We start from the raw sequence: 22926 nt of genomic DNA on the forward strand, positions 1-22926 counted from the left end.
TAGTGTTTGCTGTGGTAGACCAGAGAAGTAGGACACCCAGAAAGATGCTTCAAAAATCAGCCGCCCTTTGACTAAAATAATAAACGAGGAAGGAATTTAAAAAGGTTGTATAATCAAGCTTTCTAAATCCAGTCCTAAGGGAGTCTCACCTTTTCTTATCTGTGTTATCCGTTTCCTCCACCTCATCGGCGCTACAAGTGGCACTAGAGTCACTGTCCCCATGCAGACCTGCTTTGGTCAGGTGCTCCTTCTTGGAGCTCTTGGAGGTTTTGACTTCCTCCTTCTCGACTCTTGGAGGTTTCTTATCTGTGGCATCGCTGGGTGGTACGGGCTGCGGCTGTTCCTTGTTGGGATCCACTGTTTCGGTCTTTATCTCCTGCTTGATGGCCGACTCTGCCTCCTCCTTGACGGGAGGCTTCTCGTCGCCTGCCTGGTCGTCCTTCCTGTCCTCGGTGTTGGAGTTGCCCTTCGGCCTGCTGGTCCCTTCCTCTTTGGCCTTGCTGTCCTCCGAGGAGTGCGGTGAGGGCAGGCTCTCTGTGTCCGAGCTGTTGTTTGCTCCACCTGGGAGACAGTGTACAAAAAGATGAACAGATTAGGATTTATACTGTAAATCATTTTATGTCCCTCTAACCCTTTTCTCTTCCATCCTCCCCCCATCTCCATCTGCTAGACCAGATTCTTCACAATGCCAGTCTTCTGACTAATCAGGTTTCAGGGTACAATAAAGGGGGAACATAAAACCATTTGTGGCGATGGATGCAATCTCCTGAGCATTCACCACTTTGCTGTGGAAATACAGCACATCCAGCATGTTTCCATAAACAACTGGATTTGCTTTCTACTGTTGTAGCTGCTGAAACCAATTAGTCATACAAAGGTACTCAGTAAGTTTAGCTGGTAAATTCTGCACCGTTAACAATTCACACGCCTCTCATGTCATGGACACGTTTAGCTTAAAGTGTTTCTATAATTTTGCTGGTTTTACTTCCACAGAAAGGCAGATTGCAAGCCAACACCTGATAGTTTGTAAAACTACTGTTCACGCTAACTGACGTACAGGTGTTGGGCATCGCCAACTAAAAGGTTAGTTGCGCTAATCCTGAAGCTCTTATCATAAACATTAGCTTTGCTAATGCTAAAGCGAGACATCCAAATGTAATTTAAAGGAAGCCAACGCTGAAGCACCAACTTTAACTCAATTTATAGTTACCCATGAAAGATCACAACCCTTAAACACCATTTTAATTTGACATTATATGTTTGATTACATGAATTTCATGCGCTATAATGCCCTTAGATATTGTGTTTACATTTATATCTTGTTTTCCAAAGTCCATATGTTATTTTGTTACAGTATGTATGAATAAAGTTATTGGGGGGAAAAAGGAGAAACTAACTGTGAGGAGAGGAAATAAAACTGCTAACCCTTCACCTCTTTCAAAATAAAATGATTAACATCCAACTACTTGAAGAAACAATAACAGTCGATAACCAAAACTTCAACAAAACTCTCGAACTTTACTCGACTAAAATTTTGCAACACAGTCCATTAAAATAGAGCTTTAGAATTTATCCTTAATAATTAACTTAGGGGAAACTAAGTGCACTAAATGTTTTCAAAGTTAGCTAAAAGCACTAAATAAAAAAATTAGCTCTGGTATTGGCACATTATTGGAAGAGTGCCCACAAAGGCCAAAATCATTCATGTCAATGAAACCATTTATTCTGAAATATTCCTGACAACTGTCACTGGCTTTGTAAAAAATACAAAACAAATCTCCTGTGCAAAATGTAAGAGCAAAAACTGATGAGTAAGCTAAATTCTGCCTATTCCTTCTTGTGCTGCAAAGATATCTGTTGGGACTGAGGGTCTTTAATTTATGGTAACATTTTAGGTTTTGTTAAAATAGCAACACAAAAAAAAATATTTTTGAAAAATACTAATTTACATCAAAAACAAACCATATGCAATTCTCCTTAGCTTACAACAACAGCATCGTTCGGTTAAACTTCCCCTATGAGACCAACAGAAAGGGAAAAAGAGAAGGCTGAAGGATGCCACATGCTAGCTAACACTACGACACAAATGTTGGGAGCAACATAAGAAGGCCAGCAAAACTCCTGTACCTGCAGCACTGAAGTAGTAAACCTTCTGGCGGACAGAAGCTAATGCTAACTGTTTAAATATTTCCTTCACGGTCACAGACAACTCAATGACTGTGTTCTGTCAAGATGCATTTCCCAGTGTCAAAGTTCTGAATTACGCCACTCTCCGTTCTACTGCGGTACAAATTAACATTAAAAGCAGGAAAGTATTTAGTTGCAGCTCAGTCTGCAACTAAATACTGTAGCAACAAAACAAGCCAGTGTGCCCCTGTCCATTACTCCTCCATTTAGTTGTAAAGGCATTGGAGGCTAATGTGGCTAATAATAACACAGGTCATGTCTGAGCCAGACTGAAGCTGACAATTAGAGCAGTAAAAAGTAGAAACCCGTAGCAACCAAACCTGCTGCAGCACTTAATCACTGAAGAAAAATTACCAGATTTTACAGGGACTACTGCTGAAGAAATATGCATGGATCAAATCCTTGCTTACACTATAAAAAAAAAAGAAAAAAGATTTGCATGCACCAGATCCATGTTGGTTTTGAACACAATTTGTGTTAGCGTGGAGTGATCCTTTTTGTCACTCAGTGGTGAAATTTATTCACATCAAAAGCAAATTGAAAGGCAAATGGAAGCACAGAGTAGAACACGACTAAGATAAAATAAAAGTGTGATTGACTCAAAGGCACATAGGATATAAACAATTATACTGCCATCTCGTCTACCACTTTGCAAAACTCAGAGAAGACAGTTTCAATTTCTGTTTGTTTAAATGAGGACTGAATTGTCCCGTACTGTTGAAACTTAAAATACTGACATATTGCAATTAATCACATTATAGAGTATGAAACCTCAGCATTGTGACAACTCAACTATACTTATTAATACTCCCAATTAAAAGAAAGTTTTGGGAGGGATCTTGAATGTTGTTTTTCCCCTAATTGCATGATGTTCCTAGGAATGATGTACCTTCTCCATCTTCAGGCGCTTCCTCTTCGTTGCAGCTGGCTCCTGAACCCTCGATCTCTTCCTCCTCTGCAGGATACGTAGCGCTCGCCTCTTCATTCTGCGAGGCTTTCCCCCTCCGACGGGCCTTTCGTTCCTTCTCCTGGGTTGAAACAAGAACACGCTTCACATGCAACCCCAGAGACACAGTCAAAGTACAAACATCAGCACTGTGGGAAGCAGGTATGGCTTCCTTACCGATTTCATTTTATGCTGCTGCAGAATCTCATCCAGTTTCTGCCTCTTCTTGTAATTGAAGTAGAAGTTTTTGCACTGCGACACGGTTTTCGATCCCACCATCTTGGAGATGGCGGACCAATTCCTACCATACTGGAGAAGGCCTGGAACCAACAAGTGGACAAGTGACGAGATTAGAGAAGGGACTTTGTAGTTAGCATTACCAGCTAAAAATCTGCAACAGTAGAGAAAAGAAAGAAGGTTCTCTCTGTGAGGAGGCAAAACCATCCCTGTAAGAAATGCATCACACAGGAGGCCAGTTTTGGGTAATCCATCATCAGTAATAAGTCGAGATGGCTTAAACTTTCTAAGCATATCAGTCTGCATCCACAAAGTCTAAACGATTAGGGCATAATGTGGTAGGTGGACCATCAGTCACACCAGCAACTCTCCCCACTGGGGTCACTTTGTGTCATATTTCTAACTGACTTTGATGTGACCCAATTCCAAGAAACCCAAGTCCTTTACCCAGTCAAGCACATGATTGTGTCTTACACAAGAGTCAACAGGCACCCGCTGGGCCTGAGCTGTGATGGATCAACCTGTCAGGAAACACACAAGCTCCCTTACGCGCACACGTAAACAATCAGGGAGCATACATGCTAAAAAGGGGCTACAGCAAGCGATCGCAGTGTGCAAGTCCCAGTGAGAAAGACCGTGCAGAATTTGCTCCAGTGGCCCTCCCTTTTAGAGTCTGCAGTTAGCCAAAGGCAGCTCATTAACTGTGTGTGTTGTAAGAGGCTTAGTTTACACCACCCACTTGCTTCCTGTGCCAGCCTGACAGGTCTTGGCAACAGGACAGGATTCTTGAAAGGTTGTTGGGGGCGGTGTGAGGGAGGAGGCAGCGGCGGCGGCGGTGGGGGGGTGTTATTAACAGGCACGCAGCCAGCACATCTTGGGATAACCTTGGACATGGGTTCAGAGGTCTCTGCATCTCATCGCTTAATGGAGCCGGTAAGGCCAGAGGAAGCTGCAGGAGAGGGAAGGACAGCTGTTTACAGCCCTGTCACTTCACTCCGTCAATCTGTCACAGACGCTGAAGCTCCCTCAAACTAATCAGCACTAAGATTATTACTAACAGCTGGCTAAAGAGTTGGACTACTGTTTACTCGGAATTTCCGCAAAGAAGCTTGTTGGTAAATTTTTGTTCCAAAGCAAATTTACGACTAGAGATGCACTAAGAAATCGGTTGCCGATCGGTTTAGCAATTCACCGGCCAGCCGAAAACTCGATAACATTTAAACTCGGGCTATCTCGCTTTGACAACCAAGGATTAAAAGTAGCTTTCTAGATTCGGAAAGCTGGTGCTTATGCCATTCCAATAAATAATTTCCAACAGCAGGAAGTCATGTAAACTTATTTGGGAGTCACAGTAAGTCAAAACTGGGTCAAACATGGTCCAGTTGAAAATACTTTCCTACAAAAGTGAAATAATCGTATCAAGTGATAACTTAATAATTTGAGTACGAATGAGTTTACTACTATTATGAAATGGTATTATGTAGGTACAAATTAGCAAAGGGGTGAACTGAAGTCTGAAACAACCTGAAGTCTAACCAAGCTATTACGGGTTGCACTGACAGTAACGCTCTTCAGTGTCGACACCGTTACTGAGTGAGGAAGAATCGAAGCAGGATATTTTTAGTGCCGAGTTTACAAATGAAGTCAGAGGAAACACACCCATGTAGAAACCAAATCTGTATTTTATACATTTAAAAGATAACAGGAAGTCTTTCTATTGCAAGGCAGCTATTTTCAATACTGTTGCAAGCATTGAAACTTTGTCATGGGGCCCATATAGATTCAAAAAAGTTGGCTACCATTTGGACGTCTCAGAGTTAAAATAAGGATCTATATTATCAACTCCAGCTCTGAAGAGGTGCCGTCTTGCAACATTTATATGCGTCAATGCTCGAACACGCCTTAAATCAATAGTTTTTCAGAATCTCGCCAAGATCTGCAGAGGCCATTCTAAAAGTTGGAGGACAGGACCTCTCAAGATCAGTTTTAATGATCAACTCTAATTATTTTGTGTTTTAATTAAGAGAACCCATGTTTAAGAGCCACTGCTCCCAATGCAAATAATCACATAAATAAAAAAAAAATACTTATGTCAGGGAGTCTAGAACACATTTTGAATTATGTTCATGTATCATATTATGATATACTTTTTAAGTAGAGTATCAAGCAACGCAGGTATCACAAAAGCCAGAGATCGGCAAACAGCTGCTGGAGTCTTATCGGTGCATCTCCACACAAAACTGATTTTTTTTCTATTCTGTCTGTAGGGGCATTAGATATCATCTGAGCACAGATCTGAGCACTAAAAGCAAAAACAACAAGTATTTGCTGTCAATTTTCCTATTAAGGTTAATTTAAAAAAAAAAAAAATCAACACGTGCAATGCTCCAGTTTGAAGCAGAAAAGCCTTTCTAGCAAAGAAGAGAAATCAAACCAGTTGCTCTAACTCTCTCCATGAGGACCAAGACATGTGACAAACACACATTAACCTTTTACAGCCGTCCCACAAGCAGATAGCAGGGGGGATTCCTTTGCCCTAAAAGTGCCTCGTTATCCAACATGCTCAAAGGCACCATTAGCCATCAAATATGCATATATAAACAAGTGAGACAAATTCTTTGGAGCAGCATGTATTAAAACTAAAACAGAAAGCAAAGTTCATTTACAGAAAGCAAAAGGTCACTTTGTCCCGACACCCTAGCTGCACAGTGTTGATTTAATCATAAGCCAGCACACAATACAAATCAGCTCTGGTCGACTCAGAAACTTAGCTGCCGCAGGAGCACACATGGCACAAACATCCAATAAGCGGCAGCCATGCTGAAACAGGTGGTGTCTCCACACCCAATCACAACACTCGACTTCCAGTAGCTCCTCCCTGAGAAAGTCCAATCAACACCTGGTGCGGCCAGAAAGTTGTTGTTCCTGTCTGTCACATGCCCTGTCCCTTGCCTCAGTCGTGGATTTTGCGGCCCAGCGGCGGAGCAGTTCTGTCGGACGCTCTGGTCTCTCTAGAGCCCCGGCTGGGAGGCTCTTCTGGGGCTGGGCCTTCCGATCCAGAGCAGAGGAGATGAAAACAGCTCGGTCGCTGTGCTCTTCCTGCCAGCTGGCTGGAAACTTGAGCCGGTGTCAAGTTGACATGCTCCGAAATGGCACATGCTCCTCTCTCTCTCGCTCTCTCACACTCTCCTTTTTCCTCCCGCTAATGTCGTCCCAGCGCTCCGGTGAGTGCTGCTGTGCTGTGCTGCGTCTCTTCCCCCAATGGCGGTCGTCTGAGAAGACTTCCACAGGAAAGTGGGACTGTGGGGCGGCGCTCTATGCTCAGCCTTTCTCTCCCTCATCTGATCTCTCCTATCTTTTTTTTTCTCTCCCTCCCTCCCTCTTTCCGTCGGTCTGTCCCGCCCCCTGCCTTGCTCTGCCAGCAGGCGCGCCGGCACGCACGCACACACTGGAACAGACAAACGCATGAGTGAGTACAAACTCGCTAGAACTCCCCCACCGCCGCCACCGCCGCCCCCACCCTCCCTCCGTCTCTCTTGTTAATACACTTGCACACAGACACAAACACACATTCAGGCAGTCCAAGAGTAAACAGAGAGCAGCGAGGGAGAGGAAAGAGATAGAGAGGGAGCCCAGCCACGGAGCCAGAGAGACAATGGAGAAAGGGAAAGGAAAGGATACAGAAGTGGAGAGTAAGAGGGGCACACAGGCAGGAGAGAGAGAGGAAGAGAGAGAGAGGAGTTGATGTTGATACCATGAGAAAGCATAAAGGCTTTCACATTTTTCCTGACTGACCTGCTTTTCATCTTGAATGTGACCTCTTCAGTTTATAACAACACAGAGTGAGGGGGAGAGGGAGGAAGGGAGACCGGGGGGCGGAGGAGGGAGAGAAAAGAGGTGTTTGCCAAATCTTCCACAGCTCTTGCCAATCTGGGCCGCTGCCATCTTCTGACCCAGAGACAGGAGCGAGAGACGAGAGCGGCGGCGGCGGCGCAATAAAGAGAGGAGAGATAGCGTGGCCTTCCCTGCCTGCTGCTCCTTTAAATGGGTTCCTCCTGCACCAGATTAGTGCACCTACATAAACCCCCGACCAAGACGGCTGCACACGAGGCTGAGAGAATGCAGACAACGGTCGCCAAGGGTTTATAGTGACCAGAGGTCGGAATAGGCCAGTTTTTCCCCTTGAACGGGCAGGTAAATTACTGAAAAACTCAGAACTCCCACCATCTGCATTACATAAAAACAATCAACTGCATGCATTTCGACGTGCTTTCTTGAGTTTAACAAAAACTAGTGAAGGTCAGGGAGACATATTTTATTTAGAGGTGTCCTGATGCAACTCTTTCACTTCTGATAAAGATGTTGCAGCTTTGAATATTGGCCAATATCGATAATTACACAATTAGATATCGACACGAATCATACATACTTTTGTAATTTATATTGTAGTGGGAAATGTTAGAAAAGGCTTGATCAAGTGATATCAGTGTAACAGAGCACAATATTCAACAACAACAGGAATGAGAACAACTGATTCATTGATTATTAACCAGCTGGTCTGCCTGCTTGTGTCCAAGATTTTAGATGCAGGACAATATATTCAGAAACTCGTTTTTGGCTGATAATTGATTTTGATATCAATATCGGATTGGGACACTTCTAGTTTTAATAGTTCTATCATAGAACAACCTGCACATTTTTGACTCTTATTTGCACTTTTTCTATAGAAAACAAAAGCCAAAATCTGAATAAACAGTCCTCAATGAAAATCTGAAACCGGTAGCAGCCAGGAAAAATCTGATCAGTGCAAACCATCCAAGTAGTGTGGCAGAGTCGTTGCTTAAGGCTAAACTGGCTGGCAACAACACGCCGGAGCGCTGATGTTCTGCCAAGAACAGTAATGTCATTATTCAGATCTGGTTAGCTCAAGGGGATAAATACAATAGCATCAGGACACCTAAGCCTCTTTAAAACATATACATATCAAGCACATGACTTGGAAGAGCTTAATTCAACACTGTGCAGAAACGGGCCGAGGAAGGCAGCGACGTTCAGCGTCTCGGAGCGACGCAATCCCTATGGGCGGGTTAGAGGATGGTTGGTAGAGCTGATGAAAAACATTAAGAGCAGCTCCTCCTCTCCGGCTCTACTGAACTGTAGCTGGAGTCCTGTGTTTGTGGTTACATAAGCCCTTCATAGAAGCTCTGCTTCGACTGAGCTGCCAGGCTAATCCTCTGGGATGGAGTGCCCCACTAATCCCACGGCAGGAGAATGGAACTGAAGACATTAACCAGGATTACTACACAGGACCGTGTTCAAGCAAGGCCAGCGGCAGTTATCACTAAATAACCTCGTAACTCACAGAAAGAAAAAAAACACACACACACTTACTAGGAGACACTACCTAAAGCTGAGCAGATTTAAAGTCAGTTTTGGTTGATTCAAAATGGAGGACAAGGACTAGTAATAAGAAGCAGAAAGGGGTCACACCAGACAACCTCAGGGTATCTGCAAGTCAAATTTCAGACTTTTTAACGCCACCTTGAATGAAATGCATGACTTGTAAACTATAAATATAAAAAATGATTGGAGGATCCTGCTGTATTTCAACCAAGCATTGCAAAAGCCTCTGTAGCACCAAACTTAAAACTTTTTTGTTGTTGTTTTTTTGCATTGTATTGGTTGGCAACAGAAGTAAGCCAGTGGTGAAAAGTTAATGTTGTCCAGCCAACTGGTGATAAATTTGCACTTACCCATGGCAGACACAGGAAAGCTAGCCAGCTAACGAGGGTACATTAGCGGCTAATTACCGGTAGCCTCAACCACCTCAAACCACAGAATGCAATGAAGATGTCTGCATGAGACTCAAACTTTTACCAGACAGGACAGCCTGGTACAATTTAAGATCATCATACATAAGGACAATTTACAATTTATAAAACAAATTTATGACATTTTAAGGAATTAACTTTAAATGCATGAATTTAAGACTTTTTAAGGATGTGCGGACACTCTGAGTCTAACCAAATACATATGAACGGCACCAAAATAGCTGCCTACTCAGGAAATCCTGACAGATGTCAAAATTTAGAACTTTAAAAGTCTGACATAAAAAACAAGAGATGACCGATCCATCGCACACTTTATATTGGCTAAAAAAAAAAAAAAAAAGGCCTTTCCTCGCTAAGCGCTAACAGGTAGAGCTATACCCAATTCTTCAGTGCATTCGGATTTTGATTTTCCTCTGTAAACAAAACTACTTTGGCCAGCTTCTGCATCAATAACATATTTTAAGAAAAAACCCTGATAGATGTAAGAAGCAATTAAAACTGTATCATCTGCAGCAGTGGCTCCTCATGTTGATCCTCAGAATCCACTGTCCCTCATGGTTTAAACGTGTAGCAAATGTTAATGGAGTACAGAGAAATTATTATTCTACTTTGTACCATGTTACAAAGTATTGTGTTTTGGATGTTTAAGACAGCGAAAAAATGTCAACTTAGTAATAATTTTGTCCTTTAAAAAAAATCAATAACATAAATAAATAATTATTGGTCACTTGATATTGTTCATATCTTCACAGAATTCTTGAAGAAAAGTGGACTCAGCTATAGTTTATGTAACAAAAACCAGATATCTGAGATGAAATATTCTAGCTGGTGCATCTCTAGATTAAGACAGAATGGTGAAAACTTACGAATGCAAAAAGTCAAAATTAAATAAAATTGTTAAATTCAATATGATAACTAAACATATTTGAGGGAAATCATCAGCAAAGATCAAAGAATCCCACATAGAAAAGCTGTATGCAGAAGAGCTTGCTGAATCCGAGAAGCTCAATCAATCAGTAACTGAGGTTCAACCAATATACAAATCAAATACTCTCGGAAACACTCACACGCACGCACGCACGCACACACACACACAGAGCTAGTGCTGAGGAAAAGCGGGGCAGGATGGCAGTGACCTCTGCAAATCAGCCATAGGCTTTTGGGTAATCTTCAGTCAGGGACAATAAACAGCCCGAGTTAATGACTGCTGCATTCGCAGGGGCTTGCTGATAAGGGACAGACTTTACAGCCTCCCTGATAAAAGCCGAACCGCCTTGACCCACAGAGAAAGGGAAACGGCTCCAAAGAGCAACAAACGCCTTTTCAGGCAGACTGAGAAGCACACGCACAGACACAACCTCGCAGCACGTGGCAGCTGCCGCCTCTCCAACAGGAAGTCACACCCGCGTCGGTCGGCAATGCTTTCAAACGGCGCTCGGGCGGCTAACGCTCATTGATCCGACGACCGCGTTGCAACGCACATCAAAGCTGCCGGAGCGAGAAGACAAAAAGTTTGATCTGCATTACCTTTTTTGGCTGTTTCCATCTCTTCTTCAGTCCAGCGAGAGCTCTCATTCATTTCCAGATGGGCTGTAAAAAAAAAAAAAAAAAAATAGAGAAGCAGCGAGTTAGAGAAGGCGGGAGGAGGCGGGGAGCGGGCAGTTGTCATAAAGTCAGTTAGGGAGTGACTGACATTAGGAAAGGAAGAAGAGAAATGAATTGAAGAAGGGGGAAAAAAAACAATAAAAGGGTGGGGGAGAGAGGGGGGAGGGCAGTTTGCACTGAAGCGCTGCAGCTTTGGTTGCTAAGGACTATTTGTTTTAGATGGAGGAAGCAGGAAATCCAAGGAGAGAAGTCAGTTAATGATTATAGACATAACAACTGGCTGCTTTCCCTGCATAGGCTGCGAGCCAGGCTGCCAGGAGGGCTGCAGCCTGCACTTATACGTCCTCTGTATGGACTCAATGAAGGGCACAGTGGGCCGGTTGGCAACGCTAACCAGCAGAAGACCAAACAGTGGCAAGGGTGGGGCAGCTTCCTGCCAGCCGCCCCCCACTCCCGTCCTCCTCCTCCACCCTTCGTCACCTGGGGAATCCCTGTGACTGAACCTGTGCCGCGGGAACGACTGCGGCATGCACACACAACTGCTGAAACATCACAAATCCTGTACTAGCCCGGAGCTAAAGCGTTACATGACTGAATTACTATCTGAGATGGGGGCGGGGGGGGGATCTAAGCAGGAAAACACTGCTGAGCACGACTATTTGTTCTTAAGTAATACTTCTGTTTTTGAGGCAGGAAAACTTCAGACAGATTTCATTTGATTTATGCCAATTATGCGTGTCCCTTTTGCTAAAGAGTTTGCAAAAGAAAACAATGAGAACGGAGGAACAACAGTACACTCTGGTGGTTCAGAACATGAGGCTACAAGTAGATCAAAGGTCACCCTGTCTGTCTCGTACCACTGGTGTTGGAACTTCTACGAAATTTTATTTAATAATTAAAAAACACAAACTTTTATTTTTTGCCATTTATTCTTAATGGGTAGCCTCTAGTTATAGACTTCACAAATTGCTCTCTGAGGAAACATTATCATTGGTTTGTCCTACACTTTCAGGATTTTGTGTTTTACTGAAGCAACTTTTCAAATTGCAACATTCATGAGTTGTAGTGAAGATAAAAAAAAAGAAAAGAAAATGAGAGTAGGCTCATTTGTGCTAACCTAGCTCGTTGCTGAGCGGCGGAGTGGTGGTCTCCTCTCCTTCGCTGTTCATGGAGCGGGTATCGCGACCTTTGCGGCGGCCCTGACTGTTCGCTGTTCGTCTTCCCTTGAAAGCCACAGTGGGCTCCTTGTCCTCGGCATCTTCTCCAGAAGTGTCATCCCTGCATTTTAGAGACGGCGACAGAGTCAGAAATGCTGCAAATGAATAAAAGTCAGAAAGAAGAAGGAATTTCTTTTAATTCTGGACATTTAAATAGTTTCATTTTCAATATAGCAATTTTCCCAAAATGAAGAAAATCCATACAGGTCGAAATAAAATGTACATACACAAAGATGTATATGGTTGAATATTAAGCAGAAATCAGAAGCTTTTTGGATCCATAATTATGTTTCTGGCTGGATATGGGACCACTCCTCCGTATCAGAATAGGTATAGTTAATTTAAACCAGTATTGTCTGGCAGGCCATACAATATCGATTTCATTTTCTTCTTTTTCTACTATTAAAGCCAGTTTCATAATAGGATGTGGTTGGGATCCTTGTCCTGTCAGAACACCCATTTCTGCCATATTTCCAGCCATTTGTCCCAAACCATAATGTCCAACATAGAAGGACAGACAAATCGGTGGCATCAGTCAGAATCAGAAGGTCAGACTTTAAAAAAAATCTGTATACGACCAGAAAGCTCCAATTAGTGCAAAATTGTTTTAAAATGGACAAAATTTGAGGCTTCTACAGTACAACGGTGCCAGGAACATCAAAACTGTTGTTTGAGGGGATAAAAAAGGCCAGACTAACCACCTATGGTTCAGACTTTAACCTTAGTTATGGACAATCCCGAAAACGCATTTCCTCTGTCAGAAATGCAAATAATTAAAAAGAAACAAAAAACTATCAGTTCTGCCAAGAAGTTTGCTCAAATATCAACGCAATAAAAATAATTCTAGGCATTTAATCCAAGTTTGTTTGAAAGATTCAAGTCTTTTGAGCACAAAATAAATTAAAGCAATAAATTCAAACTAGAGAACCCAATTCTTTTCTTTTTTATTTTAAGTTATCAAATTGAAGTTAAAATACACATATTTCTGGGCAATTTGAAAAGACTGTGAAATCTTGCTCAGCAAGAGACATTGGGGAGTAAACTGTGATTGTGTACGATATGCCTACACTGCTCTTTCATTCTTTTTTACTCTCAGGATAATTTATCGCGTGTCGCCACAATGGCATGGAGGAGATGGCAACAAAGCTTCAACCTCCTGCTCCTCCATTCATCTTCCTCCTACTCCATTAATCTTGCCAAAGAGAGCTAGTAGCGCTCTAAATATAGGCGAGCCAGCTGTGCCACGGGTGACAGGCAGGCAGCAGGGTGTGCAAAGAGCCAGAGTCCCCAGGCCTATCCTCAGAGCAGGGAAGCAATGGCCACTGGTTCATCAACATCACCATCATCATCTTCTTTTCAGCCCAGATGCTTATAAATATGGGCTGGCATTGCTTGAAACAAACTGCAGGATACAACCTCAGCTGACAGCATAATAAACAACCTAACCGCAGACACAGAGATTTTAGTTCTCAGGCAACAGAAAGCCGTGATATTCCATCTGTTGTTTTTCATCCTCTGCAGGAACCCAGCCAGAAAACATTCTCTCGTTGATCACTGCATCCCCCTGTCCCCCCCCCCAGTGCCACACACGCACGGCACACACGCATACACGAAACATGCAACACACAGTGTGTCAAAGTGACACCTGGTTTAATTATGGAGATTATTTTTCACAAAAAATAAAACACAATCCAGGATTAAAAAAAAAAAAAAAAGAGACATAAGCTTCGAACTTGTGGGAGAAAGAAGATCTGGCATCACGATAAGAATCGGGAAAGGAAGCAGAAAGAAAACATCTGCCGGAGGAGAAAAACCTGGCTGTAGATTTTGAAAGAAATAGGTTTTAAAATCCACTCTAGCTTTCCAAAATATATCCTTTCATTGCTCCATCATATCTGAAAAATATGTGGCATGTGATGCGATTACATTATTTGGGTATTTATGGGTTAAGCTGAATAAAACCTGACTCAAAAAATAACATTGTAACAACTATCAGGATACAAAGATATGCAGTGTTATTTATTTCACCCGTCAGTGGTCATAATGTTGTGCCTAACCAGTGCACAGGGTTATTGTCCTTCTGCTTTCACACAGAAGCCTCAGACGGTGAGTTGTGTAGAGCAGTGACTAACTATTTAGCAATAAATTATTCTGACAATTAATCGGATTTAAAAAAATATTCTACAGATTTTTTTTTATTTAACTTCAAGCTATTTTTATACAATATTAGAAATACATTTTGAAAGATGTAAATAATTAAATTTATTTCTAAAGAAAATAAGCATTTTGCTGACTGAAATGCAATAATATAGCTTTCCTTTGGCGAACTTCAAGCGTGTGAAGCTAAAACTATGAAATTTGAGAAGAACTTAGAACATATTCACAGATTAAGTTTTCTTTTTCATCTTAAATGCACATATTTTTGCAGTTTTGGCAAAATTACTCTTCTGAATATGTTGCTTTTTCATTAAATGGCCTTTTTGTGTACTCCAGTTAACAATTAGTCAATTACTGAATTAGTTGACAATTATTTCAACAATCGATTAATCGTTTCAGCACTACAGTCGTGTATGTAAATACTGCACAGTACTGCAGTTCATCCTGCCCACTTCAACAATGTGAACTATTAAAAACTATGCATCAGGCTACAGATGATCTATGGGTAACAGCAGCATATGCAAACCAACAGTGACTATAGAAAATCACTTAAATGTCACCAGGAAACATTTTCTGGTGACGACAGTGAAAAAACAAAAACAAAACACATATAACCTCAGAGAGCAACTACTTAATACTTACTGCTATCCAATCAGTTAGTGGTATATTTTTGATTCATTATACAGTTCTGACTCGAACTTTAGTTTTTGATTAAGTGCATGTCAGGAAATGAACAAATTTCATAGCTTTAACACGGTTTTTCGGTGCCGAACACCTTTCATTTCAGGCACGATTCAGAAGAACTCAAAAGCGGCTCACTTCATTCCATCCTCCTTGTCTTCAGCTTCATTTTTCTCTTCGTCTCTCTCCCCCTCCTTCTCTTTTTCCTCCTTCTCCTTGTCGTCCTGGCTGTTCCGGTTCACTTGTTGCTGTTGTTGCTGCTGCTGCTGCTGCTGTTGTTGTTGTTGTTGCTGCTGCTGCTGTTGTTGCTGCTGCTGCTGCTGTTGCTGCTGCTGCTGCTGCTGGCCGTGCTGCAATTAAACAACAAACATCGGAGTGCTCCAGTAAATTTCACATCTCCAAAACATTTCACGGTAGAGCAGGTAGTGGATTTTAACTGTTCGTATTCATGTTAGAGTGAATTCTGTAAAAAGCTTCGGGTTATAAATATCCAACACGCCGGTCGCCTGAAGGAAAAAATAAATAAATAACGCGTCTCGTTAAACATCTTGAACCACCTTCAGCTCGACAGCGCGAATTATTTAGAGGAAACATGTTTCATAAGCGAAGAGAAAAACATTTGTTTTGATGGATAAACACTTTAGACCCTCAGGTCACAGCACCTTGTCGAAATAATTATACCCTTAAGTATTTAAATAATGATTGCCTCCATTTCCACCGCTGCTTTGGCCCTGATGAGCCCATCACTCTGAAACAGAATTAATCTGGACTAATCAGGCTGCCTGACCTTTTCTAGATTGCTGCTTAGCCTCATACTTGTGCTTTCTAATAAACTGAAGCCTTTTTTTTTATTAGCCTCACTAGTAAAGGGGTTTTCTTAAGGCTACAGAGAGATTCATCACCTTGAATTATATTCCTATTAGCTAAACTTATACTCATGATTAATCGTTGCAAGATCTCTGCTTGATTTAAATATTTAATATCTAAAGCGGCATTTTTTCCACCCCGACCACATTTTTCACAATCTATTTATGAGCAAACTTCAAGTCACATCATAAGTTAAGGTGCAACAACATCTCCATTCTCTGGAGATCTTACCCACAAATAGTTTTCAAAAGTTCGATTCTTCAGCAAAGATGCAATGTTTAATACTTTACCTCCACACGTCACAAACTCCGGTCGACTTGGCACTTAGACGAAATGACTTCCCCAAAGTAAGTTTCTGAACAACATAGGAACGAGAAAAACAGCCTTTTCTGTCTCGAGCGTATGTGCAGAATCTTCGTTTCGCTTCAAATCAGCTACAGAATGCCCGCTAACCTTCAAGCAAAATCTATAAATTGTCAAAAGATGTAAAACAAAACAGGATATGAGAGTTCCGAAATTATAGCAGAGCATTTCTGCTGTATAACTGCACCCAGAACCACTTCCTCACCAGCTTCCTGCCTGTCTGGGGTTTCGGGGTTAGAGTTCAGACTACTACAGCCACACACTCAGACCAGAGAACCTTCTATGCTGCATTATCTTAATAAACTCACAATTGGTCTCTGCTAATAGCTGTCTTTGCATTAGCTGCTTCATCCAGGGAAAGACAAGCTGCCACCGTCTACCGGCACCAATGCATAGACTGACTCATAGATGTTTTATGGTAAGTGAACGTTAAGTGGAACAAAAGTCTCTCTCTTCCTGTATGTCATCACTGAGGCCCAGAAACCCCGTGAAATAATCTCCCCAGGGCTGATCTAGTGACCGCCCATAGAGAGGGACGAAGCACTTTGACTCAGTTTCTATCCGGCTCATGCAATGTACAGCAATGCACTTTCACTTCCTCCTCTGAGCACACCTTTTCCGTCACAGTGAGCTCATTAGATGTGACAAAACATGTGGAGCGAACGTCAAAGCACAGACTTCATCAGGAAGGCCAGGAGACGTCACAATACGCACAGGATGAAAAGGTCGTGAGCAAATTAAAGTGTAGCCGTTCCCACCGCGTCTGATGAATGGCGTCAGATGAACAGGCACAAAATGTGGACGGCTTAAGGAACAAAAAAAATAAATAAAAAGAGTGTAGAAATGTAATTAGCAGAACTAAATGAGCTTTGACAGACTTGCGGACTTTTTGAATATCTCGAACTCTTGAAGTCTTGTCAGACCAAGCTTACCTTGTTTTAGGTCCGTCAGAATAAGCAAAGCTGACATCACAGTAAGTACAGAAGAAATGAATCAAAAATGTATTTATTGATGTCTTCAAAATAAAAAGTTTACGGAAATATTCTCACTGGTATGCTTTTTCAGATCTGCCCACAAATTCTCCAGAGGACTGATAAGAGTTTTGTGATGGTCAAAAGAAAACATCGACTTTGTTGGCCTTCAGCCACTTTGTAACCACCATGGCTGTGTGCTGAGGTCAATTTCCTGTTTGCGTCTCAACTTTAACATCCAGGCTGAAGTGTGTAGATGTTACTTCAATATTTCCACCATAATGTTCTTTTTATGAAGCGTACCAGTTCCTCCTGCAGCAAACTATTCCAACACAAATGCTGCTGGCACTCTGATACTTCACCGCTGAGAAGTGTTTTTTTTTTTTGTTTTTTGTTTTTTTACAAATATAACAATGGTCCTTATGCCCAAACAGTTGCATTTTAGTTTCATCAGGCCACATGACGTTATTCTGGGGTCAATTCCCACAATTTGGACCAAAATACATTAATCTCTGTGACACAGAACTCGTCTTCTTCCCGATATGATGGTTGGTTAGTCTCATCATGTCTTCACTACAACGTATAATTGTTTGAACAGATGAACGCGGCACCTTCAAGCATCTGGAAAATCCTCCTAAGCATGAACCAGACTGGTCCAATCCGCTTCCTAATATCTCGGATGATTTCTTTTGACTTTCCCCATTGTGTCAAACATGAAGGCAGCATTTTGAGGTGAGGCTTTAAAGTACATCCACAGTTGTGACTCCAAGGAACTCAGATGTGTCAGTTTCTAAAGCCATGACATCATCATCTGGGCTTTCCCTCGTTGGTTGGTGAAAGAGGCCGTTATCGTTCTTGAAGACATTCGTAAATACATCTGTGACGTATTCTTTCCCTCATTATGTTTGGTGTTTAGTAAATGGAGATTATTTTTGGTGGTTCAAGAGGAATTTGGTCTGAATTTTCCTTCCAGTTTAGAGTTTTGCCCTACATCGCACCATTCTGTCACACAGAGAGTCCAATAAAGCCCACTGAATTCTGTGATTGTGGCATGACAATATGTGAAAAAGCTCCAAGAATATAGTTCATATTTCAAAATCCTGTAGTTCAATATTTTACAACACACACAAAAAAGGTGTTTTCACAAATGTTTACGAAGGTTGTAAATGATTTGCAACATTTTCCGTTCTGTTCCTCTGCATATAAGTGCAGAACAGCTTTCTGTTAATAAAAAAAAAATCATCAAAAGATATGTTGCTAATTTTTGCCAAGTGTGTTTAAGAACAGGGAATATCATGACTTTCAGAGTAGTAAGTTACATAGTAAATAAGCTTCATATCCACCAGCTAATGACTAGCGACAGCAGTATATGCATTCATTTTCAGCTTCGGGAAACCTGTACATGCACACAATATTAACATAATGTTTCCCAGTCGGATGAAAATGTGATTTTAAGAGGTGATAGTACCAGAGATCTCCCTCGGCGTCGGTTCCTCCGCACTATGTTCTTGTAGTTTTCATTCTTTTTGGTCAGGTAGTAAAAGAGCACACACTCTGCCACCGTCTGGAATGCAAATTTAAAGGTTTTCACTTCCTCTGAACACAAAATCACTCCAAAAATAGCAAAAAGAAAAAAAAAAGCATTTCATACCTTTCTCTCTAGAAAAGAAGCAATCAGGCCAAAGTTTTTGGGATGCTGGATGAACCTTTAAGAGGAGAACAAAGCTGATCAGTTTTAAATCGTCTGAGCTTCCAGAGTAAGACAACAACAACAAAAAATCACAACATAAAAAAAGAGAAACATAAAAGTTAATTTAAATCATCTTAGATGCGGAATGAAACATCCCAGATGACAGTTGCTGGTGAAGGCAGCAAGTGTTTGTTTTTGGCGAGTGTGACTCAAAGAGGAAACTAGAGCTCTTTGTATGTGGGTAACTTAAAAGTCACCAGTTTTACTGTGCGGTCTTGATTTGATTTGGTAGCTCCAAGCCTCCTTCCAGTTCTCACGAAAGGGGAAGATTCACTTCCTTAGCACAAACAAAACAAAACAAAAAAAAGCCCTCACTGACCCATTATTGGTTACGCAAATTTTAAAGGGAATAATGGCACGTTAAAACTCGAGGCGTAAGACGCCGCTGCCAAGAACTTTGTGTAAGGAGCTTAAGTTGACTCATGTGACATTTGACCAGAGAGAAAAGATTTTACCAGTAATAATTACAATAACTGGGAGGGGAAGAAAAAATAAAAAAAAGATTTTTCTCACTTCTCTCGGAAAGTGTCCCTCTCCTGCTCGCTCCACATGTTCATGACCTGCCGGTCCTTGTAAACCTTCATGGGGTCGTCCATCAGCCCGTTCATGTTGATGAACTTGATGCGCTGCTGCTCGGCATCGAACAGCATAGGGGGGATGACGGCCAGCTGCCGCATTTGCTTTTCCGTGTTCTGCACGTGCCACATAGATGGGAAAGAGAAAGTAAAGAAAATCCTGGATTTTCTTTGCTAAACAGACTGCTGCTGAAAGAGAAACCACTTCTGTTTTTGTAATGACATGGCCCCTTTTAAAACCAATGAATTAATAGGAGAAAAGTCAATGATTTATTTTCTGTTTATAATTTAGTCATCAGCACAACCGTGTAGGAGTAGAGATGATTTCTTTTCTTTAAAATAAGCTTTCTTAGATGTTTTTTTTTTTCTTCAAACCTGAGTTTAATAAATACAGAAAGGAAGAATGTTCACATATTTATTTGCACAGTTGTGGTTTCTAGTGTCAAGGAGAAAACCAGAAGTTAATAAAGATGTTTTTTTTTATATATATTTTCAGTTAAACACTGTTATGTATTGTGGAGTAAAAAAAAACGAACATAACCACTGAGTTCCCATTATGACCAGTCAGCTCTACTGCTGACTAAGCAGGTTGTGAAATGCACTGCGATCGATATCAGGGCTTGAAAAGAACAATGAAATGATGCAACACTACAGTGTAAGCAGTTTGATAAACTTAAGCAATAAAAAATCTTTAACATAAGGCTGAATCTTAGATGGCAAATGAGAGTGAAGATGCTAACCTCAAGAAATGTTTGATTTTATTGACATTAATTTTGTGTTGTGGTTGCAAAAACTGTTTCCTTTTGAAAACTCCACAGTTTCCCCAGTCAGATTTTCTCCAATCATATTTTGGACACAAGAACAGGCAGCCGTAGATAAACTGTTAAATCCCTTTGATTAATTGCAATCCTTTAGAGGTCTTGGAAGGAACCAATGATTAGGATGATGGCATTGAGGCCTTCCAAACTCAAAAACAAAGATAAAGCCATCAAAAACCCAAGTGGGAACAAAGAAAAAAAGCTGGTCAGTAATAAGAATATGAGGAAGATTTAATTGCTGCAACGCCAACAAAGTTTTTCTTTTCTAATGACTGATTGATTATTGAATCTTAAACAAGCCGTTATTAGTACATTGTAAATAAAAGCCTAGCTTTTATCCTCACAAAACTGAGAGCAGGTCTATGTTTCTTACACTTAATTTATTAATACTTACATAAAAGTTAGATGACTTCATTTGTGTATTTGAATGTAAGCACTGTGAAACAATGAGTCAGCGTGAGTGAGTGGGTTTAAACTGAGATGTGTTGCATCCAAATGCTGGAAATGTCTGGCAGCCTGCCATCAGAAATCTCCATCATTGCTTCCTGCTGCATTAGAGAGAACTATCTGTTTACAAGCCTGTTTCCTAAGGTAGAGTTTTGTCTTCCTAAATTAATCTTCTTGAAGTAAAAATGAGAAATATTCTTGTGAAAACTCATCCTTTGATTTATTTCATCAATTATTTTTTACAAAATTACAGTTTTACAGAATTATTTTTGCAAGTTAGACTCTTGGCAGCAAACTGGTTCAAACTATATCATTATATATTATATATATTATTATATTAATTAAATAAATAGTGCATTAACTCAGTTAGGGTTGGGCAATTTGGCTTAAAAGTAAAATCCCAGATTTTTTTAAATTTATTTATTTATTTATTTTTTTACACGCCAAGCTCAATTTTAGATTTTAGTAAAAAAAAAAGAAAAAATTCTTTGCTTCACTGCTGAAAAATAAATTACAAATGACAGAAAATATTTTCAATCTTCCAGATAAATAGAAGCTGTCAGACAGGCTTGTTTTGACAAGACGGCAGGCCTTGGATCCTGATAGCATGAACTATGAAATCCCAAAATATCCAGATTTTCCTAAAATTAAATTTTCAAAACCAAAAGATTTGATCAATCAATAAAATCAATTTCTTGCCCGGTTCCACTGTCAGGTTAACAAACTTGAGGTTTAGATCATATTTCAAGGAGAACTCTACCAACAACAAGAACTTTGAAGCACAACATGGAAACTAGAGAGAAACTGATTGTTCTGGGTGATGAAATGTATAAATGGTTTAAAGCCACACGATCTGTGGTCTCCATGGATTGTTAAAAAAATTTAATTAAATTAAAAACAGGATGTCTGAAAACTTCAAAAATAAGTTAAAAGTTTGTAACTGAGTGTAAGGCCTCCAAAACTTCCAACTGCCTACAGATTAGGCAAAGTGAGCATTCTGAACAAAACTTACCTTTCTCTTCCAGACTCGCATTTCAACCCAAACAGTTGCCAAAGGGCAATTTCAGGTGGGGGTCAAACCAACTTTAACAGAAAGAGCTTACCTCATGCTCTGATATTCCATCAATGATTTCGGAGACTTCATGTTCACTGCGGGCTGCGGATGAGGTGAGGCCACCTCCTCGCTGCCCAACGCGGCTGCAGACACACAAACACAGAAATCCTGTTGGTGACTCTTCGGAACGGCGGCCGTAGCAGAGCACTGGAGGCGGTCGCGCTCTGCTGCGCGTCCGGAGTGAAATCCCACCTCTGCATTCGTTCCTGCATCTCTCTCTGCTTGCGGATCTCTGGGAACTGCTTTTCGTAGTACTCCCGCACTTTGCTCTCCTTGGCCCGGCGCCGCGGGTTGTTTTCAATGCGCTCCACTTTCTTCTCCCAGGCCTCCATTAGCTGGTCATACCGCTGGCAGAACTTCTGCTCCTGCAAGATTTTAATCAAGAAAATAACTCAGAGGAAGCAGAGCGACACGCTGAATATTCCAGGCCAAAAACGATTAATCAAATTCATTTAATTAATTAATTAATTAATCATTAATTTGATTAAATAAATCTGATTAATGAATTAATCAAATTCATTTAATTAATCGCGATTAATTAGTTTAATTGTAATTAATTGTTTATTGAAATAATCGTCAAGTAATTTGGTAACCGATTAATCGCTAACCGAAGTATCCAGATTTTTTTTTTTTTTTTTTAAATGCCAATTCATTAAAGAACGTACTGGGAGCAGTAGATAAGCTAAAACGATTCAAAAAATTTGAATTTAAGACAAAAACTCTTTGGAAATATGCTCTATTAAAAAATTCTTAAGTGGCATAGTTTCCGCTTAAGTCAATTAATATTCTGTTAAAAAACACTAAGAACCTTTTACTATCTGATTTTAAGTAAAAAACAAAAACAAAAAATAAACCGCTTAATAAACAGTATTTCTTTAGCTGTAGATTCATCCTTTGTGACGAATGATCAATAGTACACTAATGGAATGCTCTTTTATTTTATTTTTTTAAGTAATCAAATTATTTTCCTCTTTGCTTCACTTAAAAAAACGTATTAAAAAAGCGTAAAAAAGCTTAAGTGGTTAAATGAAAAATCTGCAGAATGTGCCAATTTTATTTATCCGTCAGAATAAGCAACAGAATAATTGATCACTGAAATAATCATTAGTTTGCAGCCCTAAAATGTTTTATGCAGAGTGGGGATTTGGAGCAGAGGTCTG

General features: G+C 40.7%; 1 protein-coding gene across 1 annotated transcript in view; it reads right to left on the reverse strand.

Annotated features, from left to right (window-relative positions):
* ncor2 (nuclear receptor corepressor 2) overlaps nucleotides 1-22926 on the reverse strand; it is a 127448-nt gene that overhangs the window by 27278 nt on the left and 77244 nt on the right. Inside the window, exons 10-20 of the mRNA XM_015027474.1 lie at nucleotides 21959-22131; nucleotides 21756-21849; nucleotides 19326-19504; nucleotides 18714-18768; nucleotides 18531-18626; nucleotides 15000-15211; nucleotides 11924-12084; nucleotides 10729-10791; nucleotides 3311-3453; nucleotides 3077-3215; nucleotides 150-561 (exon numbers count right to left, since the gene is read on the reverse strand). Coding sequence (XP_014882960.1) covers nucleotides 150-561; nucleotides 3077-3215; nucleotides 3311-3453; nucleotides 10729-10791; nucleotides 11924-12084; nucleotides 15000-15211; nucleotides 18531-18626; nucleotides 18714-18768; nucleotides 19326-19504; nucleotides 21756-21849; nucleotides 21959-22131 — 1727 coding nt within the window. The remainder of the gene's footprint in view (nucleotides 1-149; nucleotides 562-3076; nucleotides 3216-3310; nucleotides 3454-10728; nucleotides 10792-11923; nucleotides 12085-14999; nucleotides 15212-18530; nucleotides 18627-18713; nucleotides 18769-19325; nucleotides 19505-21755; nucleotides 21850-21958; nucleotides 22132-22926) is intronic.

This window comes from Poecilia latipinna, unplaced genomic scaffold (assembly GCF_001443285.1).
Source record: "Poecilia latipinna isolate Pla-1442-1.1 unplaced genomic scaffold, P_latipinna-1.0 Scaffold8, whole genome shotgun sequence".
NCBI lineage: Eukaryota > Metazoa > Chordata > Actinopteri > Cyprinodontiformes > Poeciliidae > Poecilia > Poecilia latipinna.